This window comes from Ranitomeya variabilis, chromosome 7 (assembly GCF_051348905.1).
Source record: "Ranitomeya variabilis isolate aRanVar5 chromosome 7, aRanVar5.hap1, whole genome shotgun sequence".
In the NCBI taxonomy this organism is placed as follows: Eukaryota; Metazoa; Chordata; class Amphibia; order Anura; family Dendrobatidae; genus Ranitomeya; species Ranitomeya variabilis.
The window spans coordinates 248251133-248275243 of NC_135238.1; the positions used below are offsets into that span (position 1 = coordinate 248251133).

General features: G+C 47.7%; 2 protein-coding genes across 2 annotated transcripts in view; one reads left to right on the forward strand and one right to left on the reverse strand.

The window, feature by feature from the left end:
- Window positions 1-24111, reverse strand: part of GPR39 (G protein-coupled receptor 39) — a 264976-nt gene that overhangs the window by 11865 nt on the left and 229000 nt on the right. The gene's annotated exons all lie outside the window — the stretch shown is intronic.
- Window positions 579-24111, forward strand: part of LYPD1 (LY6/PLAUR domain containing 1) — an 84175-nt gene continuing 60642 nt past the window's right edge. The window contains exon 1 of the mRNA XM_077273434.1: window positions 579-736. Within this exon, the coding sequence (XP_077129549.1) occupies window positions 664-736 (73 nt within the window). The 5' untranslated portion in view covers window positions 579-663. The remainder of the gene's footprint in view (window positions 737-24111) is intronic.

A 24111-nucleotide genomic window follows, 5' to 3' on the forward strand; every position in this document is an offset into this window, starting at 1 on the left:
CCTCAAATAATGTAACCCCGACACCAGACCCCCAAATAATGTAACCCCGACACCAGACCTCAAATAATGTAACCCCGACACCAGACCCCCAAATAATGTAACTCCGACACCAGACCCCAAATAATGTAACCCCGACACCAGACCCCCAAATAATGTAACCCCGACACCAGACCCCAAATAATGTAACTCCGACACCAGACCTCCAAATAATGTAACTCCGACACCAGACCCCAAATAATGTAACCCCGACACCAGACCCCCAAATAATGTAACCCCGACACCAGACCTCAAATAATGTAACCCCGACACCAGACCTCAAATAATGTAACCCCGACACCAGACCCCAAATAATGTAACCCCGACACCAGACCCCCAAATAATGTAACCCCGACACCAGACCCCAAATAATGTAACTCCGACACCAGACCCCAAATAATGTAACTCCGACACCAGGTCGCTTTGTGGGATAATCTCGGTCCCCAGAATGATGATTGGCTGCAGCGGTCGGATCGGGGGTTGTCAGTCGCTCTTTATATGTAGTCAGATACACAAGTCGTTGGCTCCGCCCATCTGTGACGTATAGGGGGTGGGACCGGCAGAGCTGGAGATGCGGCTGACAGCGGAGACCTCGAGAGTTCGTCAGCGGAGCGGCCGGGAGGATGGATGTGTGAGCGGCAGGACCGGAGCATGTGGGTCCAACTGCTGTGTGCGACCTTCTGGGGGCTGCTGAGCACAGGTGAGAGACCCCCGCCCCCAAGTGTGCGCCCCCGGAATTCCCATTGTGCTTCCCTGAACCCTCCCGACTCCTCCGCTCCCCCCCCCCAATGTTACTGCCCCTGTGCTGCACCCCGATCACTGCGCCCCAATGTTACTGCCCCTGTGCTGCTCCCCGATCACTGCGCCCCAATGTTACTGCCCCTGTGCCGCTCCCCGATCACTGCGCCCCAATGATACTGCTCCTGTACTGCACCCCGATCACTGCGCCCCAATGTTACTGCTCCTGTGCTGCACCCCGATCACTGCGCCCCAATGATACTGCTCCTGTACTGCACCCCGATCACTGCGCCCCAATGTTACTGCCCCTGTGCTGCACCCCGATCACTGCGCCCCAATGTTACTGCCCCTGTGCTGCACCCCGATCACTGCCCCCCAATGTTACTGCCCCTGTGCTGCACCCCGATCACTGCGCCCCAATGTTACTGCTCCTGTGCTGCACCCCGATCACTGCGCCCCAATGATACTGCGCCTGTACTGCACCCCGATCACTGCGCCCCAATGTTACTGCCCCTGTGCTGCTCCCCGATCACTGCGCCCCAATGATACTGCCCCTGTGCTGCACCCCGATCACTGCGCCCCAATGATACTGCCCCTGTGCTGCACCCCGATCACTGCGCCCCAATGATACTGCCCCTGTGCTGCACCCCGATCACTGCGCCCCAATGATACTGCCCCTGTGCTGCACCCCGATCACTGCGCCCCAATGTTACTGCCCCTGTGCTGCACCCCGATCACTGCCCCCAATGTTACTGCTCCTGTGCTGCACCCCGATCACTGCCCCCCAATGTTACTGCTCCTGTGCTGCTCCCCGATCACTGCACCCCAATGTTACTGCCCCTGTGCTGCGCCCCAATGTTACTGCTCCTGTGCTGCGCCCCGATCACTGCCCCCAATGTTACTGCTCCTGTGCTGGACCCCGATCACTGCGCCCCAATGTTACTGCTCCTGTGCTGCGCCCCGATCACTGCCCCCAATGTTACTGCTCCTGTGCTGGACCCCGATCACTGCGCCCCAATGTTACTGCTCCTGTGCTGCGCCCTGATCACTGCCCCCAATGTTACTGCTCCTGTGCTGCGCCCCAATGTTATTGCGCCGGTGCTGCGCCCCGATCACTGCCCCCAATGTTACTGCTCCTGTGCTGCACCCTGATCACTGCGCCCCAATGTTACTGCCCCTGTGCTGCACCCTGATCACTGCCCCCCAATGTTACTGCCCCTGTGCTGCTCCCCGATCACTGCGCCCCAATGTTACTGCCCCTGTGCTGCACCCCGATCACTGCGCCCCAATGTTACTGCTCCTGTGCTGCACCCCGATCACTGCCCCCCAATGTTACTGCTCCTGTGCTGCTCCCCGATCACTGCACCCCAATGTTACTGCCCCTGTGCTGCGCCCCAATGTTACTGCTCCTGTGCTGCGCCCTGATCACTGCCCCCAATGTTACTGCTCCTGTGCTGCGCCCCAATGTTATTGCGCCGGTGCTGCGCCCCGATCACTGCCCCCAATGTTACTGCTCCTGTGCTGCACCCTGATCACTGCGCCCCAATGATACTGCCCCTGTGCTGCACCCTGATCACTGCCCCCCAATGTTACTGCCCCTGTGCTGCTCCCCGATCACTGCGCCCCAATGTTACTGCCCCTGTGCTGCACCCCGATCACTGCGCCCCAATGTTACTGCTCCTGTGCTGCACCCCGATCACTGCCCCCCAATGTTACTGCTCCTGTGCTGCTCCCCGATCACTGCACCCCAATGTTACTGCCCCTGTGCTGCGCCCCAATGTTACTGCTCCTGTGCTGCGCCCTGATCACTGCCCCCAATGTTACTGCTCCTGTGCTGCGCCCCAATGTTATTGCGCCGGTGCTGCGCCCCGATCACTGCCCCCAATGTTACTGCTCCTGTGCTGGACCCCGATCACTGCGCCCCAATGTTACTGCTCCTCTGCTGCACCCCGATCACTGCCCCCCAATGTTACTGCTCCTGTGCTGCGCCCTGATCACTGCCCCCAATGTTACTGCTCCTGTGCTGCGCCCCAATGTTATTGCGCCGGTGCTGCGCCCCGATCACTGCCCCCAATGTTACTGCTCCTGTGCTGCACCCTGATCACTGCGCCCCAATGTTACTGCTCCTGTGCTGCTCCCCGATCACTGCGCCCCAGTGTTATTGTTCCTGTGCTGCTCCCCGATCACTGCGCCCCAGTGTTACTGCCCCTGTGCTGCGCCCCGATCACTGCGCCCCAGTGTTACTGTTCCTGTGCTGCTCCCCGATCACTGCGCCCCAGTGTTACTGTTCCTGTGCTGCTCCCCGGTCACTGCGCCCCAGTGTTACTGCCCCTGTGCTGTGCCCCGGTCACTGCGCCCCAGTGTTATTGCTCCTGTGCTGCGCCCCGGTCACTGCTCCCCAGTGTTACTGCTCCTGTGCTGCTCCCCGATCACTGCGCCCCAGTGTTATTGTTCCTGTGCTGCTCCCCGATCACTGCGCCCCAGTGTTACTGCCCCTGTGCTGCGCCCCGATCACTGCGCCCCAGTGTTACTGTTCCTGTGCTGCTCCCCGATCACTGCGCCCCAGTGTTACTGCCCCTGTGCTGTGCCCCGGTCACTGCGCCCCAGTGTTATTGCTCCTGTGCTGCGCCCCGGTCACTGCGCCCCAGTGTTATTGCTCCTGTGCTGCTCCCCGATCACTGCGCCCCAGTGTTATTGTTCCTGTGCTGCTCCCCGATCACTGCGCCCCAGTGTTACTGCCCCTGTGCTGTGCCCCGGTCACTGCGCCCCAGTGTTACTGCCCCTGTGCTGTGCCCCGGTCACTGCGCCCCAGTGTTATTGCTCCTGTGCTGCTCCCCGATCACTGCGCCCCAGTGTTACTGTTCCTGTGCTGCTCCCCGATCACTGCGCCCCAGTGTTATTGCTCCTGTGCTGTGCCCCGATCACTGCGCCCCAGTGTTATTGCTCCTGTGCTGCTCCCCGATCACTGCGCCCCAGTGTTATTGCTCCTGTGCTGCGCCCCGGTCACTGCGCCCCAGTGTTATTGCTCCTGTGCTGCTCCCCGATCACTGCGCCCCAGTGTTATTGTTCCTGTGCTGCTCCCCGATCACTGCGCCCCAGTGTTATTGTTCCTGTGCTGCTCCCCGGTCACTGCGCCCCAGTGTTATTGCTCCGGTGCTGCTCCCCGATCACTGCGCCCCAGTGTTACTGTTCCGGTGCTGCACCTTGATCACTGCGCCCCAGCATTGCTGCTCCTCTCATTTCCTCTGCACCTTTGCTTCCCCCAATGTCTTCCTCCCTCTCGCTGTTGTTACACGTCCATTAGTGGCTGTGCTGCGAGTACAAGGGAGCGACGGTGCTGGTGATTACTGGACACTTTGTGCATTTCATGTCGTATTTGTTCACTCTGAGATTTCTCCTCGCTGTGTTGCTACCAGGACAAATCGCCAGATCTTCGCACCGATCTCGCCTAATGGGCGTGACACCCCCAGAAAACCGAGCCCCCCACAGATGGATTCACATTTGTCACCTGTGTCCTCAGAACGACGCTCAGGGCTTTGCTTGTCATGTATAGTATTATACAGTGGATACGGAAAGTATTCAGACCCCTTTAAATCTTTCACTCTTTGTTTCATTGCAGCCATTTGGTAAATTAAAAAAAGGTCTTTTTTTATCATTAATGTCCACTCTGCACCTCATCTTGACTGGAAAAATCAAATGTAGAAATTTTTGCAAACTAAAAAAGAAAAAGAAAAACTGAAATATCACCTGTTCATAAGTCTTCAGCCCCTTTGCTCAGACGCTCATATTTAAGTCACACGCTGTCCATTTCCTTGTGATCCTCCTTGAGATGGTTCTACTCCTTCATTGGAGTCCAGCTGTGTATAAATAAACTGATAGGACTTGATTTTGAAAGGCGCACACCTGTCTTTATAAGACCTTACAGCTCACAGCGCATGTCAGACCAAAGGAGAATCATGAGGCCAAAGGAACTGGCCAAGGAGCTCAGAGACAGAATCGTGGCAAGGCACAGATCTGGTCAAGGTTACAACAGAATTTCTGCAGTACTCAAGATTCCTTAGAGCACAGTGGCCCCCATAATCCTTAAATGGAAGAAGATTAGGACCACCAGAAGTCTCCCTAGACCTGGCCATCCAGCCAAACTGAGCAATCATGGGAGAAGAGCCTTGGTGAGAGGTAAAGAAGAACCCCAAGATCACTGCGGCTGAGCTCCAGAGATGCAGTAGGGAGATGGGAGAAAGTCCCACAAAGTCACCTATCACTGCAACCCTCCACCAGTAGGGCCTTTATGGCAGAGTGGCCCAACGGAAGCCTCTCCTCAGTGTAAGACATATGAAAGCCGCATAGAGTTTGCTAAAAAACACATCAAGGACTCCCAGCCTATGAGAAATAAGATTCTCTGGTCTCATGAGACGAAGATAGACCATTTTGGTGATAATTCTAAGCGGTATGTGTGGGGAAAACCAGGCACTGCTCATCACCTGCCCAATACAATCCCTACAGTGAAACATGGTGGTGGCAGCATCATAATATGGGGGTGTTTTCAGCTGCAGTGACAGGACGACTGGTTGCTATTGAAGGAAACATGAATGTGGCCAAGTGCAGAGATATCCTGGATGAAAACCTCTTCCAGAGTGCTCTGGACCTTAGACTTGGCTGAAGGTTCACCTTGCAACAAGACAATGACCCTAAGCACACAACTTTAACAACAAAGGAGCAGCTTCAGAACAACTCTGTGACCATTCCTGACCGGCCCAGCCAGAGCCCTGACCTAAACCCAATGGAGCATCTCTGGAGAGACCTGAGAATGACGTCCACCAACATTCACCATCCAACCTGACGGAAGTGGAGAGGATCTGCAAGGAAGAATGGCCGAGGATCCCCAAATCCAGGGGTGAAAACTTGTTGCATCGTTCCCAAGAAGACTCATGGCCGTACTAGCTCAAAAGGGGCTTCTATCAATACTGAGTAAAGGGGCTGAAGAATTATGACCATGTGATAGTTCAGTTTTTCTTTTTTATTAAATTTGTAAAAATTTCTACATCTTTGTTTTTTTTTTTTCAGTCAAGATGGGGTGCAGAGTGTACATTAATGAGAAAAAATGAACTTTATAGAATTTACAAAATGGCTGCAATGAAACAGAGTGAAAAATGTAAAGGGGTCTGAATACGTTCCATACCCACTGTATATAGGGTCAGTCTGATGATGGAGGTGACGCTCGGTGTTCTCCACATCCTGTACGGTATTATATATATGGTCAGTCTGATGATGGAGGTGACGCTCGGTGTTCTCCATGTCATGTACAGTATTATATATAGGGTCAGTCTGATGATGGAGGTGACGCTCGGTGTTCTCCACATCCTGTACGGTATTATATATATGGTCAGTCTGATGATGGAGGTGACGCTCGGTGTTCTCCACATCCTGTACGGTATTATATATATGGTCAGTCTGATGATGGAGGTGACGCTCGGTGTTCTCCACGTCATGTACAGTATTATATATAGGGTCAGTCTGATGATGGAGGTGACGCTCGGTGTTCTCCATGTCATGTACAGTATTATATATAGGGTCAGTCTGATGATGGAGGTGACGCTCGGTGTTCTCCACGTCATGTACAGTATTATATATAGGGTCAGTCTGATGATGGAGGTGACGCTCGGTGTTCTCCACGTCATGTACAGTATTATATATAGAGTCAGCCTGATGATGGAGGTGACGCTCGGTGTTCTCCACGTCATGTACAGTATTATATATAGGGTCAGTCTGATGATGGAGGTGACGCTCGTTGTTCTCCACGTCATGTACAGTATTATATATAGGGTCAGTCTGATGATGGAGGTGAGGCTCGGTGTTCTCCATGTCATGTACAGTATTATATATAGGGTCAGTCTGATGATGGAGGTGACGCTCGGTGTTTTCCACGTCATGTACAGTATTATATATAGGGTCAGTCTGATGATGGAGGTGACGCTCGGTGTTCTCCATGTCATGTACAGTATTATATAGGGTCAGTCTGATGATGGAGGTGACGCTCGGTGTTCTCCACGTCATGTACAGTATTATATAGGGTCAGTCTGATGATGGAGGTGACGCTCGGTGTTCTCCATGTCATGTACAGTATTATATATAGGGTCAGTCTGATGATGGAGGTGACGCTCGGTGTTCTCCACGTCATGTACAGTATTATATATAGGGTCAGTCTGATGATGGAGGTGACGCTCGGTGTTCTCCACGTTATGTACAGTATTATATATAGGGTCAGTCTGATGATGGAGGTGACGCTCGGTGTTCTCCACTTCATGTACAGTATTATATATAGGGTCAGTCTGATGATGGAGGTGACTCTCGGTGTTCTCCACGTCATGTACAATATTATATATAGGGTCAGTCTGATGATGGAGGTGACGCTCGTTGTTCTCCACGTTATGTACAGTATTATATATAGGGTCAGTCTGATGATGGAGGTGACGCTCGTTGTTCTCCACGTTATGTACAGTATTATATATAGGGTCAGTCTGATGATGGAGGTGACTCTCAGTATTCTCCATGTCATGTACAGTATTATATATAGGGTCAGTCTGATGATGGAGGTGACGCTCGGTGTTCTCCACGTCATGTACAGTATTATATATAGGGTCAGTCTGATGATGGGGGTGACGCTCGGTGTTCTCCACGTCATGTACAATATTATATATAAGGTCAGTCTGATGATGGAGGTGACGCTCGGTGTTCTCCATGTCATGCACAGTATTATATATAGGGTCAGTCTGATGATGGAGGTGACGCTCGGTGTTCTCCATGTCATGTACAGTATTATATATAGGGTCAGTCTGGTGATGGATGTGGCGCTCGGTGTTCTCCACGTCATGTACAGTATTATATATAGAGTCAGTCTGATGATGGAGGTGACGCTCGGTGTTCTCCATGTCATGTACAGTATTATATATAGGGTCAGTCTGATAATGGAGGTGACGCTCGGTGTTCTCCATGTCATGTACAGTATTATATAGGGTCAGTCTGATGATGGAGGTGACGCTTGGTGTTCTCCACGTCATGTACAGTATTATACATAGGGTCAGTCTGATGATGATGGAGGTGACGCTCGGTGTTCTCCACGTCATGTACAGTATTATATATAGAGTCAGTCTGATGATGGAGGTGTCGCTCGGTGTTCTCCATGTCATGTACAGTATTACATATAGGGTCAGTCTGATGATGGAGGTGACGCTCGGTGTTCAAAACATCATGTACAGTATTATATATAGAGTCAGCCTGATGATGGAGGTGACGCTCGGTGTTCTCCATGTCATGTACAGTATTATATATAGGGTCAGTCTGATGATGGAGGTGACGCTCGGTGTTCTCGATGTCATGTACAGTATTATATATAGGGTCAGTCTGATGATGGAGGTGACGCTCGGTGTTCTCGATGTCATGTACAGTATTATATATAGGGTCAGTCTGATGATGGAGGTGACGCTCGGTGTTCTCGATGTCATGTACAGTATTATATATAGGGTCAGTCTGGTGATGGATGTGGCGCTCGGTGTTCTCCACGTCATGTACAGTATTATATATAGAGTCAGTCTGATGATGGAGGTGACGCTCGGTGTTCTCCATGTCATGTACAGTATTATATATAGGGTCAGTCTGATGATGGAGGTGACGCTCGGTGTTCTCGATGTCATGTACAGTATTATATATAGGGTCAGTCTGATGATGGAGGTGACGCTCGGTGTTCTCCATGTCATGTACAGTATTATATAGGGTCAGTCTGATGATGGAGGTGACGCTCGGTGTTCTCCACGTCATGTACAGTATTATATATAGGGTCAGTCTGATGATGGAGGTGACGCTCGGTGTTCTCCATGTCATGTACAGTATTATACATAGGGTCAGTCTGATGATGATGGAGGTGACGCTCGGTGTTCTCCATGTCATGTACAGTATTATATATAGAGTCAGTCTGATGATGGAGGTGACGCTCGGTGTTCTCCATGTCATGTACAGTATTACATATAGGGTCAGTCTGATGATGGAGGTGACGCTCGGTGTTCAAAACATCATGTACAGTATTATATATAGGGTCAATCTGATGGAGGTGACGCTGGGTGTTCTCCACGTCATGTACATTATTATATATAGGGTCAGTCTGATGATGGAGGTGACGCTCGGTGTTCTCCATGTCATGTACAGTATTATATATAGGGTCAGTCTGATGATGATGGAGGTGACGCTCGGTGTTCTCCACGTCATGTACTGTATTATATATAGGGTCAGTCTGATGATGGAGGTGACGCTCGGTGTTCTCCATGTCATGTACAGTATTATATATAGGGTCAGTCTGATGATGGAGGTGACGCTCGGTGTTCTCCACGTCATGTACAGTATTATATAGGGTCAGTCTGATGAGGGAGGTGACGCTCGGTGTTCTCCACGTCATGTACAGTATTATATATAGGGTCAGTCTGATGATGGAGGTGACGCTCGGTGTTCTCCATGTCATGTACAGTATTATATATAGGGTCAGTCTGATGAGGGAGGTGACGCTCGGTGTTCTCCACGTCATGTACAGTATTATATATAGGGTCAGTCTGATGATGGAGGTGACGCTCGGTGTTCTCCATGTCATGTACAGTATTATATATAGGGTCAGTCTGATGATGGAGGTGACGCTCGGTGTTCTCCATGTCATGTACAGTATTATATATAGGGTCAGCCTGATGATGGAGGTGACGCTCGGTGTTCTCCATGTCATGTACAGTATTATATATAGGGTCAGTCTGATGAGGGAGGTGATGCTCGGTGTTCTCCACGTCATGTACAGTATTATATATAGGGTCAGTCTGATGATGGAGGTGACGCTCGGTGTTCTCCATCTCATGTACAGTATTATATATAGGGTCAGTCTGATGAGGGAGGTGACTCTCGGTGTTCTCCACGTCATGTACAGTATTATATATAGGGTCAGTCTGATGATGGAGGTGACGCTCGGTGTTCTCCATCTCATGTACAGTATTATATAAAGGGTCAGTCTGATGATGGAGGTGACTCTCGGTGTTCTCCACGTCATGTACAGTATTATAAATAGGGTCAGTCTGATGATGGAGGTGACGCTCGGTGTTCTCCATGTCATGTACAGTATTATATATAGGGTCAGTCTGATGAGGGAGGTGACGCTCGGTGTTCTCCACGTCATGTACAGTATTATATATAGGGTCAGTCTGATGATGGAGGTGACGCTCGGTGTTCTCCATCTCATGTACAGTATTATATATAGGGTCAGTCTGATGAGGGAGGTGACTCTCGGTGTTCTCCACGTCATGTACAGTATTATATATAGGGTCAGTCTGATGATGGAGGTGACGCTCGGTGTTCTCCATGTCATGCACAGTATTATATATAGGGTCAGTCTGATGATGGAGGTGACGCTCGGTGTTCTCCATGTCATGCACAGTATTATATATAGGGTCAGTCTGATGATGGAGGTGACGCTCGGTGTTCTCCATGTCATGCACAGTATTATATATAGGGTCAGTCTGGTGATGGATGTGGCGCTCGGTGTTCTCCACGTCATGTACAGTATTATATATAGAGTCAGTCTGATGATGGAGGTGACGCTCGGTGTTCTCCATGTCATGTACAGTATTATATATAGGGTCAGTCTGATAATGGAGGTGACGCTCGGTGTTCTCCATGTCATGTACAGTATTATATAGGGTCAGTCTGATGATGGAGGTGACGCTTGGTGTTCTCCACGTCATGTACAGTATTATACATAGGGTCAGTCTGATGATGATGGAGGTGACGCTCGGTGTTCTCCACGTCATGTACAGTATTATATATAGAGTCAGTCTGATGATGGAGGTGTCGCTCGGTGTTCTCCATGTCATGTACAGTATTACATATAGGGTCAGTCTGATGATGGAGGTGACGCTCGGTGTTCAAAACATCATGTACAGTATTATATATAGAGTCAGCCTGATGATGGAGGTGACGCTCGGTGTTCTCCATGTCATGTACAGTATTATATATAGGGTCAGTCTGGTGATGGATGTGGCGCTCGGTGTTCTCCACGTCATGTACAGTATTATATATAGAGTCAGTCTGATGATGGAGGTGACGCTCGGTGTTCTCCATGTCATGTACAGTATTATATATAGGGTCAGTCTGATGATGGAGGTGACGCTCGGTGTTCTCGATGTCATGTACAGTATTATATATAGGGTCAGTCTGATGATGGAGGTGACGCTCGGTGTTCTCCATGTCATGTACAGTATTATATAGGGTCAGTCTGATGATGGAGGTGACGCTCGGTGTTCTCCACGTCATGTACAGTATTATATATAGGGTCAGTCTGATGATGGAGGTGACGCTCGGTGTTCTCCATGTCATGTACAGTATTATACATAGGGTCAGTCTGATGATGATGGAGGTGACGCTCGGTGTTCTCCATGTCATGTACAGTATTATATATAGAGTCAGTCTGATGATGGAGGTGACGCTCGGTGTTCTCCATGTCATGTACAGTATTACATATAGGGTCAGTCTGATGATGGAGGTGACGCTCGGTGTTCAAAACATCATGTACAGTATTATATATAGGGTCAATCTGATGGAGGTGACGCTGGGTGTTCTCCACGTCATGTACATTATTATATATAGGGTCAGTCTGATGATGGAGGTGACGCTCGGTGTTCTCCATGTCATGTACAGTATTATATATAGGGTCAGTCTGATGATGATGGAGGTGACGCTCGGTGTTCTCCACGTCATGTACTGTATTATATATAGGGTCAGTCTGATGATGGAGGTGACGCTCGGTGTTCAAAACATCATATACAGTATTATATATAGGGTCAATCTGATGGAGGTGACGCTCGGTGTTCTCCACGTCATGTACAGTATTATATATAGAGTCAGTCTGATGATGGAGGTGTCGCTCGGTGTTCTCCATGTCATGTACAGTATTACATATAGGGTCAGTCTGATGATGGAGGTGACGCTCGGTGTTCAAAACATCATGTACAGTATTATATATAGAGTCAGCCTGATGATGGAGGTGTCGCTCGGTGTTCTCCATCTCATGTACAGTATTATATATAGGGTCAGTCTGATGATGGAGGTGACTCTCGGTGTTCTCCACGTCATGTACAGTATTATATATAGGGTCAGTCTGATGATGGAGGTGACGCTAGGTGTTCTCCATGTCATGTACAATATTATATAATATGGTCAGTCTGATGATGGAGGTGACGCTCGGTGTTCTCCATGTCATGTACAGTATTATAGGGTCAGTCTGATGATGGAGGTGATGCTCGGTGTTCTCCATGTCATGTACAGTATTATATATAGGGTCAGTCTGATGATGGAGGTGACGCTCGGTGTTCTCCATGTCATGTACAGTATTATATATAGGGTCAGTCTGATGATGGAGGTGACGCTCGGTGTTCTCCATGTCATGTACAGTATTATATATAGGGTCAGTCTGATGATGGAGGTGACGCTCGGTGTTCTCCATGTCATGTACAGTATTATATATAGGGTCAGTGTGATGATGGAGGTGACGCTCGGTGTTCTCCATGTCATGTACAGTATTATATATAGGGTCAGTCTGATGATGGAGGTGACGCTCGGTGTTCTCCATCTCATGTACAGTATTATATATAGGGTCAGTCTGATGATGGAGGTGACTCTCGGTGTTCTCCACGTCATGTACAGTATTATATATAGGGTCAGTCTGATGATGGAGGTGACGCTCGGTGTTCTCCATGTCATGTACAGTATTATAGGGTCAGTCTGATGATGGAGGTGATGCTCGGTGTTCTCCATGTCATGTACAGTATTATAGGGTCAGTCTGATGATGGAGGTGATGCTCGGTGTTCTCCATGTCATGTACAGTATTATATATAGGGTCAGTCTGATGATGGAGGTGACGCTCGGTGTTCTCCATGTCATGTACAGTATTATATATAGGGTCAGTCTGATGATGGAGGTGACGCTCGGTGTTTTCCACGTCATGTACAGTATTATATATAGGGTCAGTCTGATGATGGAGGTGACGCTCGGTGTTCTCCACGTCATGTACAGTATTATATATAGGGTCAGTCTGATGATGGAGGTGACGCTCGGTGTTCTCCATGTCATGTACAGTATTATAGGGTCAGTCTGATGATGGAGGTGATGCTCGGTGTTCTCCATGTCATGTACAGTATTATATATAGGGTCAGTCTGATGATGGAGGTGACGCTCGGTGTTCTCCACATCCTGTACGGTATTATATATAGGGTCAGTCTGATGATGGAGGTGACGCTCGGTGTTTTCCACGTCATGTACAGTATTATATATAGGGTCAGTCTGATGGAGGTGACGCTCGGTGTTCTCCATGTCATGTACAGTATTATATATAGGGTCAGTCTGATGATGGAGGTGACGCTCGGTGTTCTCGACGTCATGTACAGTATTATATATAGGGTCAGTCTGATGATGGAGGTGACGCTCGGTGTTCTCCATGTCATGTACAGTATTATATATAGGGTCAGTCTGATGATGGAGGTGACGCTCGGTGTTCTCCACGTCATGTACAGTATTATATATAGGGTCAGTCTGATGATGGAGGTGACGGTCTGTGTTCTCCATGTCATATACAGTATTATATATAGGGTCAGTCTGATGATGGAGGTGACGCTCGGTGTTCTCCATGTCATGTACAGTATTATAGGGTCAGTCTGATGATGGAGGTGATGCTCGGTGTTCTCCACGTCATGTACAGTATTATATATATGGTCAGTCTCATGATGGAGGTGACGCTCGGTGTTCTCAATGTCATGTACAGTATTATATATAGGGTCAGTCTGATGATGGAGGTGACGCTAGGTGTTCTCCATGTCATGTACAATATTATATAATATGGTCAGTCTGATGGAGGTGACGCTCGGTGTTCTCCATGTCATGTACAGTATTATAGGGTCAGTCTGATGATGGAGGTGATGCTCGGTGTTCTCCATGTCATGTACAGTATTATAGGGTCAGTCTGATGATGGAGGTGATGCTCGGTGTTCTCCATGTCATGTACAGTATTATATATAGGGTCAGTCTGATGATGGAGGTGACGCTCGGTGTTCTCCACGTTATGTACAGTATTATATATAGGGTCAATCTGATGATGAAGGTGACGCTCTGTGTTCTCCATGTCATCTACAGTATTATATATAGGGTCAGTCTGATTATGGAGGTGACGCTCGGTGTTCTCCATGTCATGTACAGTATTATATATAGGGTCAGTCTGATGATGGAGGTGACGCTCGGTGTTCTCCATGTCATCTACAGTATTATATATAGGGTCAGTCTGATTATGGAGGTGACGCTCGGTGTTCTCCATGTCATGTACAGTATTATATATAGGGTCAGTCTGATGATGGAGGTGACGCTCGGTGTTCTCCACGTCATGTACAGTATTATATATAGGGTCAGTCTGATGATGGAGGTGACGCTCGGTGTTCTCAATGTCATGTACAGTATTATATATAGGGTCAGTCTGATGATGGAGGTGACGCTCGGTGTTCTCCACGTTATGTACAGTATTATATATAGGGTCAATCTGATGATGAAGGTGACGCTCTGTGTTCTCCATGTCATCTACAGTATTATATATAGGGTCAGTCTGATTATGGAGGTGACGCTCGGTGTTCTCCATGTCATCTACAGTATTATATATAGGGTCAGTCTGATGATGGAGGTGACGCTCGGTGTTCTCCATGTCATCTACAGTATTATATATAGGGTCAGTCTGATTATGGAGGTGACGCTCGGTGTTCTCCATGTCATGTACAGTATTATATATAGGGTCAGTCTGATGATGGAGGTGACGCTCGGTGTTCTCCACGTCATGTACAGTATTATATATAGGGTCAGTCTGATGATGGAGGTGACGGTCTGTGTTCTCCACGTCATGTACAGTATTATATATATATATTCAGTCTGACGATGGAGGTGACGCTCGGTGTTCTCGATGTCATGTACAGTATTATATATAGGGTCAGTCTGATGATGGGGGTGACGCTCGGTGTTCTCCACGTCATGTACAGTATTATATATAGGGTCAGTCTGATGATGGAGGTGACGCTCGGTGTTCTCCACGTCATGTACAGTATTATATATAGGGTCAGTCTGATGATAATGGTGACGCTCGGTGTTCTCCAAGTCATGTACAGTATTATATATAGGGTCAGTCTGATGATGGAGGTGACGGTCTGTGTTCTCCATGTCATGTACTGTATTATATATAGGGTCTGTCTGATGATGGAGGTGACGCTCGGTGTTCTCCACGTTATGTACAGTATTATATATAGGGTCAGTCTGATGATGGAGGTGACGCTCGGTGTTCTCCATGTCATGTACAGTATTATAGGGTCAGTCTGATGATGGAGGTGACGCTCGGTGTTCTCCACGTCATGTACAGTATTATATATAGGGTCAGTCTGATGATAATGGTGACGCTCGGTGTTCTCCAAGTCATGTACAGTATTATATATAGGGTCAGTCTGATGATGGAGGTGACGCTCGGTGTTTTCCACGTCATGTACAGTATTATATATAGGGTCAGTCTGATGATGGAGGTGACGCTCGGTGTTTTCCACGTCATGTACAGTATTATATATAGGGTCAGTCTGATGATGGAGGTGACGCTCGGTGTTCTCCACGTCATGTACAGTATTATATATAGGGTCAGTCTGATGATGGAGGTGACGCTCGGTGTTCTCCATGTCATGTACAGTATTGTATATAGGGTCAGTCTGATGATGGAGGTGACGCTCGGTGTTCTCCATGTCATGTACAGTATTATATATAGGGTCAGTCTGATGATGGAGGTGACGCTCGGTGTTCTCCACGTTATGTACAGTATTATATATAGGGTCAGTCTGATGATGGAGGTGACGCTCGGTGTTCTCCATGTCATGTACTGTATTATATATAGGGTCAGTCTGATGATGGAGGTGACGCTCGGTGTTCTCCATGTCATGTACAGTATTATATATAGGGTCAGTCTGATGATGGAGGTGACGCTCGGTGTTCTCGATGTCATGTACAGTATTATATATAGGGTCAGTCTGATGGGGGTGACGCTCGGTGTTCTCCACGTTATGTACAGTATTATATATAGGGTCAGTCTGATGATGGAGGTGACGCTCGGTGTTCTCCACGTCATGTACAGTATTATATATAGAGTCAGTCTGATGATGATGGTGACGCTCGGTGTTCTCCACGTCATGTACAGTATTATATATATATATTCAGTCTGATGATGGAGGTGACGCTCGGTGTTCTCGATGTCATGTACAGTATTATATATAGGGTCAGTCTGATGATGGGGGTGACGCTCGGTGTTCTCCACGTCATGTACAGTATTATATATAGGGTCAGTCTGATGATGGAGGTGACGCTCGGTGTTCTCCACGTCATGTACAGTATTATATATAGGGTCAGTCTGATGATAATGGTGACGCTCGGTGTTCTCCAAGTCATGTACAGTATTATATATAGGGTCAGTCTGATGATGGAGGTGACGGTCTGTGTTCTCCATGTCATGTACTGTATTATATATAGGGTCAGTCTGATGATGGAGGTGACGCTCGGTGTTCTCCACGTTATGTACAGTATTATATATAGGGTCAGTCTGATGATGGAGGTGAGGCTCGGTGTTCTCCACGTCATGTACAGTATTATATATAGGGTCAGTCTGATGATGGAGGTGACGCTCGGTGTTCTCCACGTCATGTACAGTATTATATATAGGGTCAGTCTGATGATGGAGGTGACGCTCGGTGTTCTCCACGTCATGTACAGTATTATATATAGTCAGTCTGATGATGGAGGTGACGCTCGGTGTTCTCCATGTCATGTACAGTATTATATATAGGGTCAGTCTGATGATGGAGGTGACGCTCGGTGTTCTCGATATCATGTACAGTATTATATATAGAGTCAGTCTGATGATGGAGGTGACGCTCGGTGTTCTCCACGTCATGTACAGTATTATATATAGGGTCAGTCTGATGATGGAGGTGACGCTCGGTGTTCTCCACGTCATGTACAGTATTATATATAGGGTCAGTCTGATGATGGGGGTGACGCTCGATGTTCTCCACGTCATGTACAGTATTATATATAGTCAGTCTGATGATGGAGGTGACGCTCGGTGTTCTCCACGTCATGTACAGTATTATATATAGGGTCAGTCTGATGATGGAGGTGACGCTCGGTGTTCTCCACGTCATGTACAGTATTATATATAGTCAGTCTGATGATGGAGGTGACGCTCGGTGTTCTCCACGTCATGTACAGTATTATATATAGGGTCAGTCTGATGATGGAGGTGACGCTCAGTGTTCTCCACGTCATGTACAGTATTATATATAGGGTCAGTCTGATGATGGGGGTGACTCTCGGTGTTCTTGATGCCATGTACAGTATTATATATAGGGTCAGTCTGATGATGGAGGTGACGCTCGGTGTTCTCCATGTCATGTACAGTATTATATATAGGGTCAGTCTGATGATGGAGGTGACGCTCGATGTTCTTCATGTCATGTACAGTATTATATATAGGGTCAGTCTGATGATGGGGGTGACTCTCGGTGTTCTTGATGCCATGTACAGTATTATATATAGGGTCAGTCTGATGATGGAGGTGACGCTCGGTGTTCTCCATGTCATGTACAGTATTATATATAGGGTCAGTCTGATGATGGGGGTGACGCTCGATGTTCTTCATGTCATGTACAGTATTATATATAGGGTCAGTCTGATGATGGAGGTGACGGTCTGTGTTCTCCACGTCATGTACAGTATTATATATAGGGTCAGTCTGATGATGGAAGTGAAGCTCTGTGTTCTCCACGTCATGTACATTATTATATATAGGGTCAGTCTGATGATGGAGGTGACGCTCGGTGTTCTCCATGTCATGTACAGTATTATATATAGGGTCAGTCTGATGATGGAGGTGACGCTCGGTGTTCTCCACGTCATGTACAGTATTATATATAGGGTCAGTCTGATGATGGAGGTGACGCTCGGTGTTCTCCACGTCATGTACAGTATTATATATAGGGTCAGTCTGATGATGGAGGTGACGGTCTGTGTTCTCCACGTCATGTACAGTATTATATATAGGGTCAGTCTGATGATGGAGGTGACGCTCGGTGTTCTCCACGTCATGTACAGTATTATATATAGTCAGTCTGATGATGGAGGTGACGCTCGGTGTTCTCCACGTCATGTACAGTATTATATATAGGGTCAGTCTGATGATGGAGGTGACGCTCGGTGTTCTCCACGTCATGTACAGTATTATATATAGGGTCAGTCTGATGATGGGGGTGACTCTCGGTGTTCTTGATGCCATGTACAGTATTATATATAGGGTCAGTCTGATGATGGAGGTGACGCTCGGTGTTCTCCACGTCATGTACAGTATTATATATAGGGTCAGTCTGATGATGGAGGTGACGCTCGGTGTTCTCCACGTCATGTTCAGTATTATATATAGGGTCAGTCTGATGATGGAGGTGACGGTCTGTGTTCTCCACGTCATGTACAGTATTATATATAGTCAGTCTGATGATGGAGGTGACGCTCGGTGTTCTCCACGTCATGTACAGTATTATATATAGGGTCAGTCTGATGATGGAGGTGACGCTCGGTGTTCTCCACGTTATGTACAGTATTATATATAGGGTCAGTCTGATGATGGAGGTGACGCTCGGTGTTCTCCACGTCATGTACAGTATTATATATAGGGTCAGTCTGATGATGGAGGTGACGCTCGGTGTTCTCCACGTTATGTACAGTATTATATATAGGGTCAGTCTGATGATGGAGGTGACGCTCGGTGTTCTCCACGTCATGTACAGTATTATATATAGGGTCAGTCTGATGATGGAGGTGACGCTCGGTGTTCTCCACGTCATGTACAGTATTATATATAGGGTCAGTCTGATGGAGGTGACGCTCGGTGTTCTCCACGTCATGTACAGTATTATATATAGGGTCAGTCTGATGATGGAGGTGACGCTCGGTGTTCTCCATGTCATGTACATTATTATATATAGGGTCAGTCTGATGATGGAGGTGACGCTCGGTGTTCTCCATGTCATGTACTGTATTATATATAGGGTCAGTCTGATGATGGAGGTGACGCTCGGTGTTCTCCATGTCATGTACAGTATTATAGGGTCAGTCTGATGATGGAGGTGATGCTCGGTGTTCTCCATGTCATGTACAGTATTATAGGGTCAGTCTGATGATGGAGGTGACGCTCGGTGTTCTCCATGTCATGTACAGTATTATATATAGGGTCAGTCTGATGATGGAGGTGATGCTCGGTGTTCTCCATGTCATGTACAGTATTATATATAGGGTCAGTCTGATGATGGAGGTGACGCTCGGTGTTCTCCATGTCATGTACAGTATTATATATAGGGTCAGTCTGATGATGGAAGTGACGGTCTGTGTTCTCCACGTCATGTACAGTATTATATATAGGGTCAGTCTGATGATGGGGGTGACGCTCGGTGTTCTCCACGTTATGTACAGTATTATATATAGGGTCAGTCTGATGATGGGGGTGACGCTCGATGTTCTTCATGTCATGTACAGTATTATATATAGGGTCAGTCTGATGATGGAGGTGACGGTCTGTGTTCTCCACGTCATGTACAGTATTATATATAGGGTCAGTCTGATGATGGAAGTGAAGCTCTGTGTTCTCCACGTTATGTACAGTATTATATATAGGGTCAGTCTGATGATGGAGGTGACGCTCGGTGTTCTCCACGTCATGTACAGTATTATATATAGGGTCAGTCTGATGATGGAGGTGACGCTCGGTGTTCTCCATGTTATGTATAGTATTATATATAGGGTCAGTCTGATGATGGAGGTGACGCTCGGTGTTCTCCACGTTATGTACAGTATTATATATAGGGTCAGTCTGATGATGGAGGTGACGCTCGGTGTTCTCCATGTCATGTACAGTATTATATATAGGGTCAGTCTGATGATGGAGGTGACGCTCAGTGTTAGGGTGTCACCAATCCAAGGGATGATACGTTAATCATCCCCACCGCTCACACTAATGTCATGATCATGGGTTGTTTGGTTTCCCATTTCTTTTCTGAAGGGGAATTATCTATATCCCACTTCCCAGTTCCGTTTTGAAACTTGTTGCTTTCTGGCGCCCCCCTTATCCTTCGGTCAGACAGGATACTGCACCTAGGATAATTAGTCGCCAGAAAGGCTGTTTTACTTTGTACTGGCTAATGGGCACGCTGCAGTGAGGGTGATATAACTACTCCCACTCAGGTGGGAACAATAATTATCAACTCTGTCCGTCGCTACAAAGTCTCCCAAACGCACAGTACAAATCCGATGCCACCAGCTCCGATTTCTTAATTAATAACGGGTCCAGAGCCAACCCAAATTAAGAGTAATTCACTTCAGAGGTCGTGACAGTACGTTATAGATCAAAGAGAAACAAATCTAGTAATTTTATATATTTTACTCCAAAAAGGTAGGCAGTGTTTACAGAAGGGTAAAGGGATATTATAAATGCAGACAAGTATCGTATGTACAGTTCAATTACAAATAAAATGGGATTAACGTTGAAAAAGATACTTACAGTTCCTTATGGCATTTCATCTCATGGCAGACCATGTGGCTGGGGGGAAGGGCGACACATCAAGATGCATTAGGGTATGTGCACATGCTGCGGATTTTGCTGCGGATCCTCAGCGTTTCCGCAGCTGCGGGTCTGCCGCGGTTTCCCATGCGTTTACAGTACAATGTAAACCTATGGGAAACTAAATCCGCTGTGCACATGCTGCGGAAAAAAACATGCGGAAAACCAGCGGTTTACATTCCGCAGCATGTCAATTCTTTGTGCGGATTCCGCTGCGGATTTACACCTGAATAGAAAACTGCAGGTGTAAACCGTCAGCCGAATCCACAATAGAAACCGTGATAAATCCGCAGGAAAAACCGCAGCGGTTTTGCCCTGCGGATTTATCAAATCTGCTGCGGAAAAATCCTCAGTGGACAATTCTACGTGTGCACATACCCTTACAGATGGGTCTCACAGCTAGACCCTAGACAGAAGACTCCTGATGACTGGTGTCTCACTTATCTCCATGCCCAAAATTCAGTCACTTCCCCTGTGGTGACCTCTCTGAGGCTGAATACTCCCCTTTCTTAGAGTTACGACAAGTCATTTCTATACATAACTCGCTGTATGAACCTCCTAGAAGAACAACACAATGATGATGATTCTCACCATGTCATGGGGGTTCTTTTACGTATAAACACGGCGTAGATATATGACCCGCTTATGGAGAAATCCGTTCCTTGCATTTCTTGGGGTTTAGATCCTAGTGATTTCATTGAGTTACAGATCTCTTGGTGGACATCCGGAATATGTACCTTATATCTCTATCCCTGATCTGTGCCCTTATACATAACTTTTCAAGAACAAAGGAGTCCCATGTGGTTTGAAAGTTGCTGTACCAGTTATAGCTGGTATCAAGCGGGAGGGGGGATGAGAGGTTTAGACCAAAGACTGGCTTTCCCACCTCAGAGCCATAAAAATTCCTTTGTGGCTGTTGCTGGCACGCTGGTCTCACATTACAGCTATATAGCAGGGGAGAGGGAGGAAGAGTGGCTTAGAATTCCAGCCTGTGCTGGCAGGCAGAGGAAACTGCAGCTGCGAGCTCTGTAGGTATAATTGAAGTAATAAGAACTTCTTCCTATTTCCTGACATACAGTATTATATATAGGATCAGTATGATGATGGAGGTGACTCTCAGTATTGTTCATAAAAGCTAATTAGATTGGTTTGACAGGAGCGATTTCTCATAAACCCATGCTGATATGGAGTTACACAGTTATTCTCATTGAGATAATCCAGAATAACATCCCTCAGAAACCCTTCAAATATTTTACCAACAGTAGAGGTTAGACTTACTGGCCTATAATTTCCAGGTTCACTTTTAGAGCCCTTTTTGAATATTGGTACCACATTTGCTATGCGCCAGTCCTGTTGCACAGACCCTGACTGGCTTGTCTATTACATTACTTAGTTCTCTTAGTACTCGTGGGTGTATACCATCCAGACCCAGAGATTTATCTATTTTATTCTTATTTAGCCGGTTTCGCACCTCTTCTTGGGTTAGATTGGTGACCCTTAATATAAGGTTTTCTCTGTCTCAGCGTTTCAACTAGCATGTTATTTTCCAGCGTGAATACCGTGGAAGAGGTGTTTAATATACTAGCTTTTTCCTCAACATTTTTAAAGGGGCCTACACTTTCACTTACCGTATGATTCTTTTACTATTGATATAGTTGAAGAACAGTTTGTGCTTCGTTTTACTCTCCTTAGCAATGTGCTTCTCTGTTTCCTTTTTGGCAGCTTTAATTAGTTTTTTAGATAAAGTATTTTTCTCCCTATAGTTTTTTAGAGCTTCACCGGTGCCATCCTGCTTTAGTAGTGTAAATGCTTTCTTTTTACTGTTAATTGCCGCTCTTCTCTGTTTAGTCACATTGTGTTTTTCCCATTTCTCCAGTCACCTTCCACAACAGCCACTTCGGAGGATGTCTTCCCCGCCCTAATAGGGGACAGGAACGTAAAGCGGTTACTTCCTGCAACCACCAGTTTTTTCCTGTCCCCTATGGGGCATGAAGAGGATCTCTGATGGTGCTGCTGTGGCCGGCGATTGGAGCACCCCACGTTACCTTCGTAAGCCAGGCAGCTGAGTTTCGGGGGCTTCGTCTCTCCTCCTTCGGTAGCTGCTCCCGTCTCCTCGCTCCTGTGGGACTCGGGACCTTCCTGACTCTCCTGCGCCCCGTCCGGGAGTAAAGCGAGTCGGTGATGTGCGCGCAGGGGGCCTCCAGTAGCTCCCCAGCTTCCTCCCCCGTGCTGCCGTCTCCGGGGAGCGTGCTCTGGCCGGAGGTGGCGGGCCTCCACTTCCGGGTCATAACTTCCGATCTTTCCCTGTGCTTTCCAAGGTGGAGCGCGCGCCGGCTGGTGCTTTCCTCCCAGGACCAGTGCAACATCAAGGGGCGTTCCAAGGCGGTTTCCCCCCATTGGGCCAAGGGGGGGAAGAGGAGCACAGATGACGCTGGACCCTCGATTCTTTTAAAGATCCGGGTGGAGAGTCACCAGGTAAAAGACATCCTGTCTGACGCTGACTGTGGACAGACGGACATGGACTGTAACAAGCCCTCTTTCTCTGTGTCTGCGGAGCCCAGCGTATCTCCTCCTACTGTAAGAAGCAGGTGTCGGCCCCGGGTATCCAGCGTTTATTCCCTCAAGTGGCTTAGCAAACCTTCTCTCTTGGGGTTCATACTCACCTGCGAGAAACTGGGATGAGTCTCGCACGTACATACCCGGATGTATTCCTATGCGGCTGCATGTTCCGATCTGAGTGCTGGATATTGCCGTGCGAGACTCATCAGAGTTTCTTGCAAGTGAGTATGAGCCCTTATAGGGAGAAAAGGTCCCTGACCCTAAGAGGACCAACCGCAAGTGTAAAATGTGTGCTGCCAGGCTCCCCTCTACATATGGGAAAAAGCTCTGCCAGTCCTGTACAGATGAGGTCTTACCCTCTCTCCTGGATAGCATCAGATCCCTCATTAAACAAGAGGTCCAGACCTCCATGGCTACCTTCTCCCAGATCCCGGTACCTCAACCACCTCCTTCTAGAAAGAGGAAGAAGGCTCAGGTAGAATCTGACTCAATCGAGATTCTGTCCTCGGGTTCGGAGGACATTTGGAAGAATGAGGGTTCCACTTACACCCCTAAATTAGGGAACAAAAAATACTACTTCAGCTCACCAATATCTTCGGAACTAATCAGTATGGTGAGAGGCACCATGGGGGTGGAGGAGGAAGAAGTTAAATTTACGGTACAGGACGAAATGTTTGGGGGTCTGAAGCCCATGACCAAAGGGGTTTCCTGTACACGAAAACGTACAGAATCTGATCCTCCATGAATGGGGCCTCCCTGAAACAGGCCTTAGCGTGCCCTCAGAGCTGAAAAACCGTTTCCCCCTGGACTGGGATAGCTCCTTATGGGAAACCCCAAAAGTAGATGTGCAGGTTCCCTTTGAGGACCCTTCCCAGCTCAAAGATCCAATGGATCAAAAAATAGAGAGCTTGTTAAGGAAGTCCTGGGACACCTCTACAAATCTACTGAAAACTAATATAGCCACCACATGCATGGCCAGATCCCTGTCTCTCTGGTTACGCACACCTTGAGGATCAGCTAACACAGGGCACCT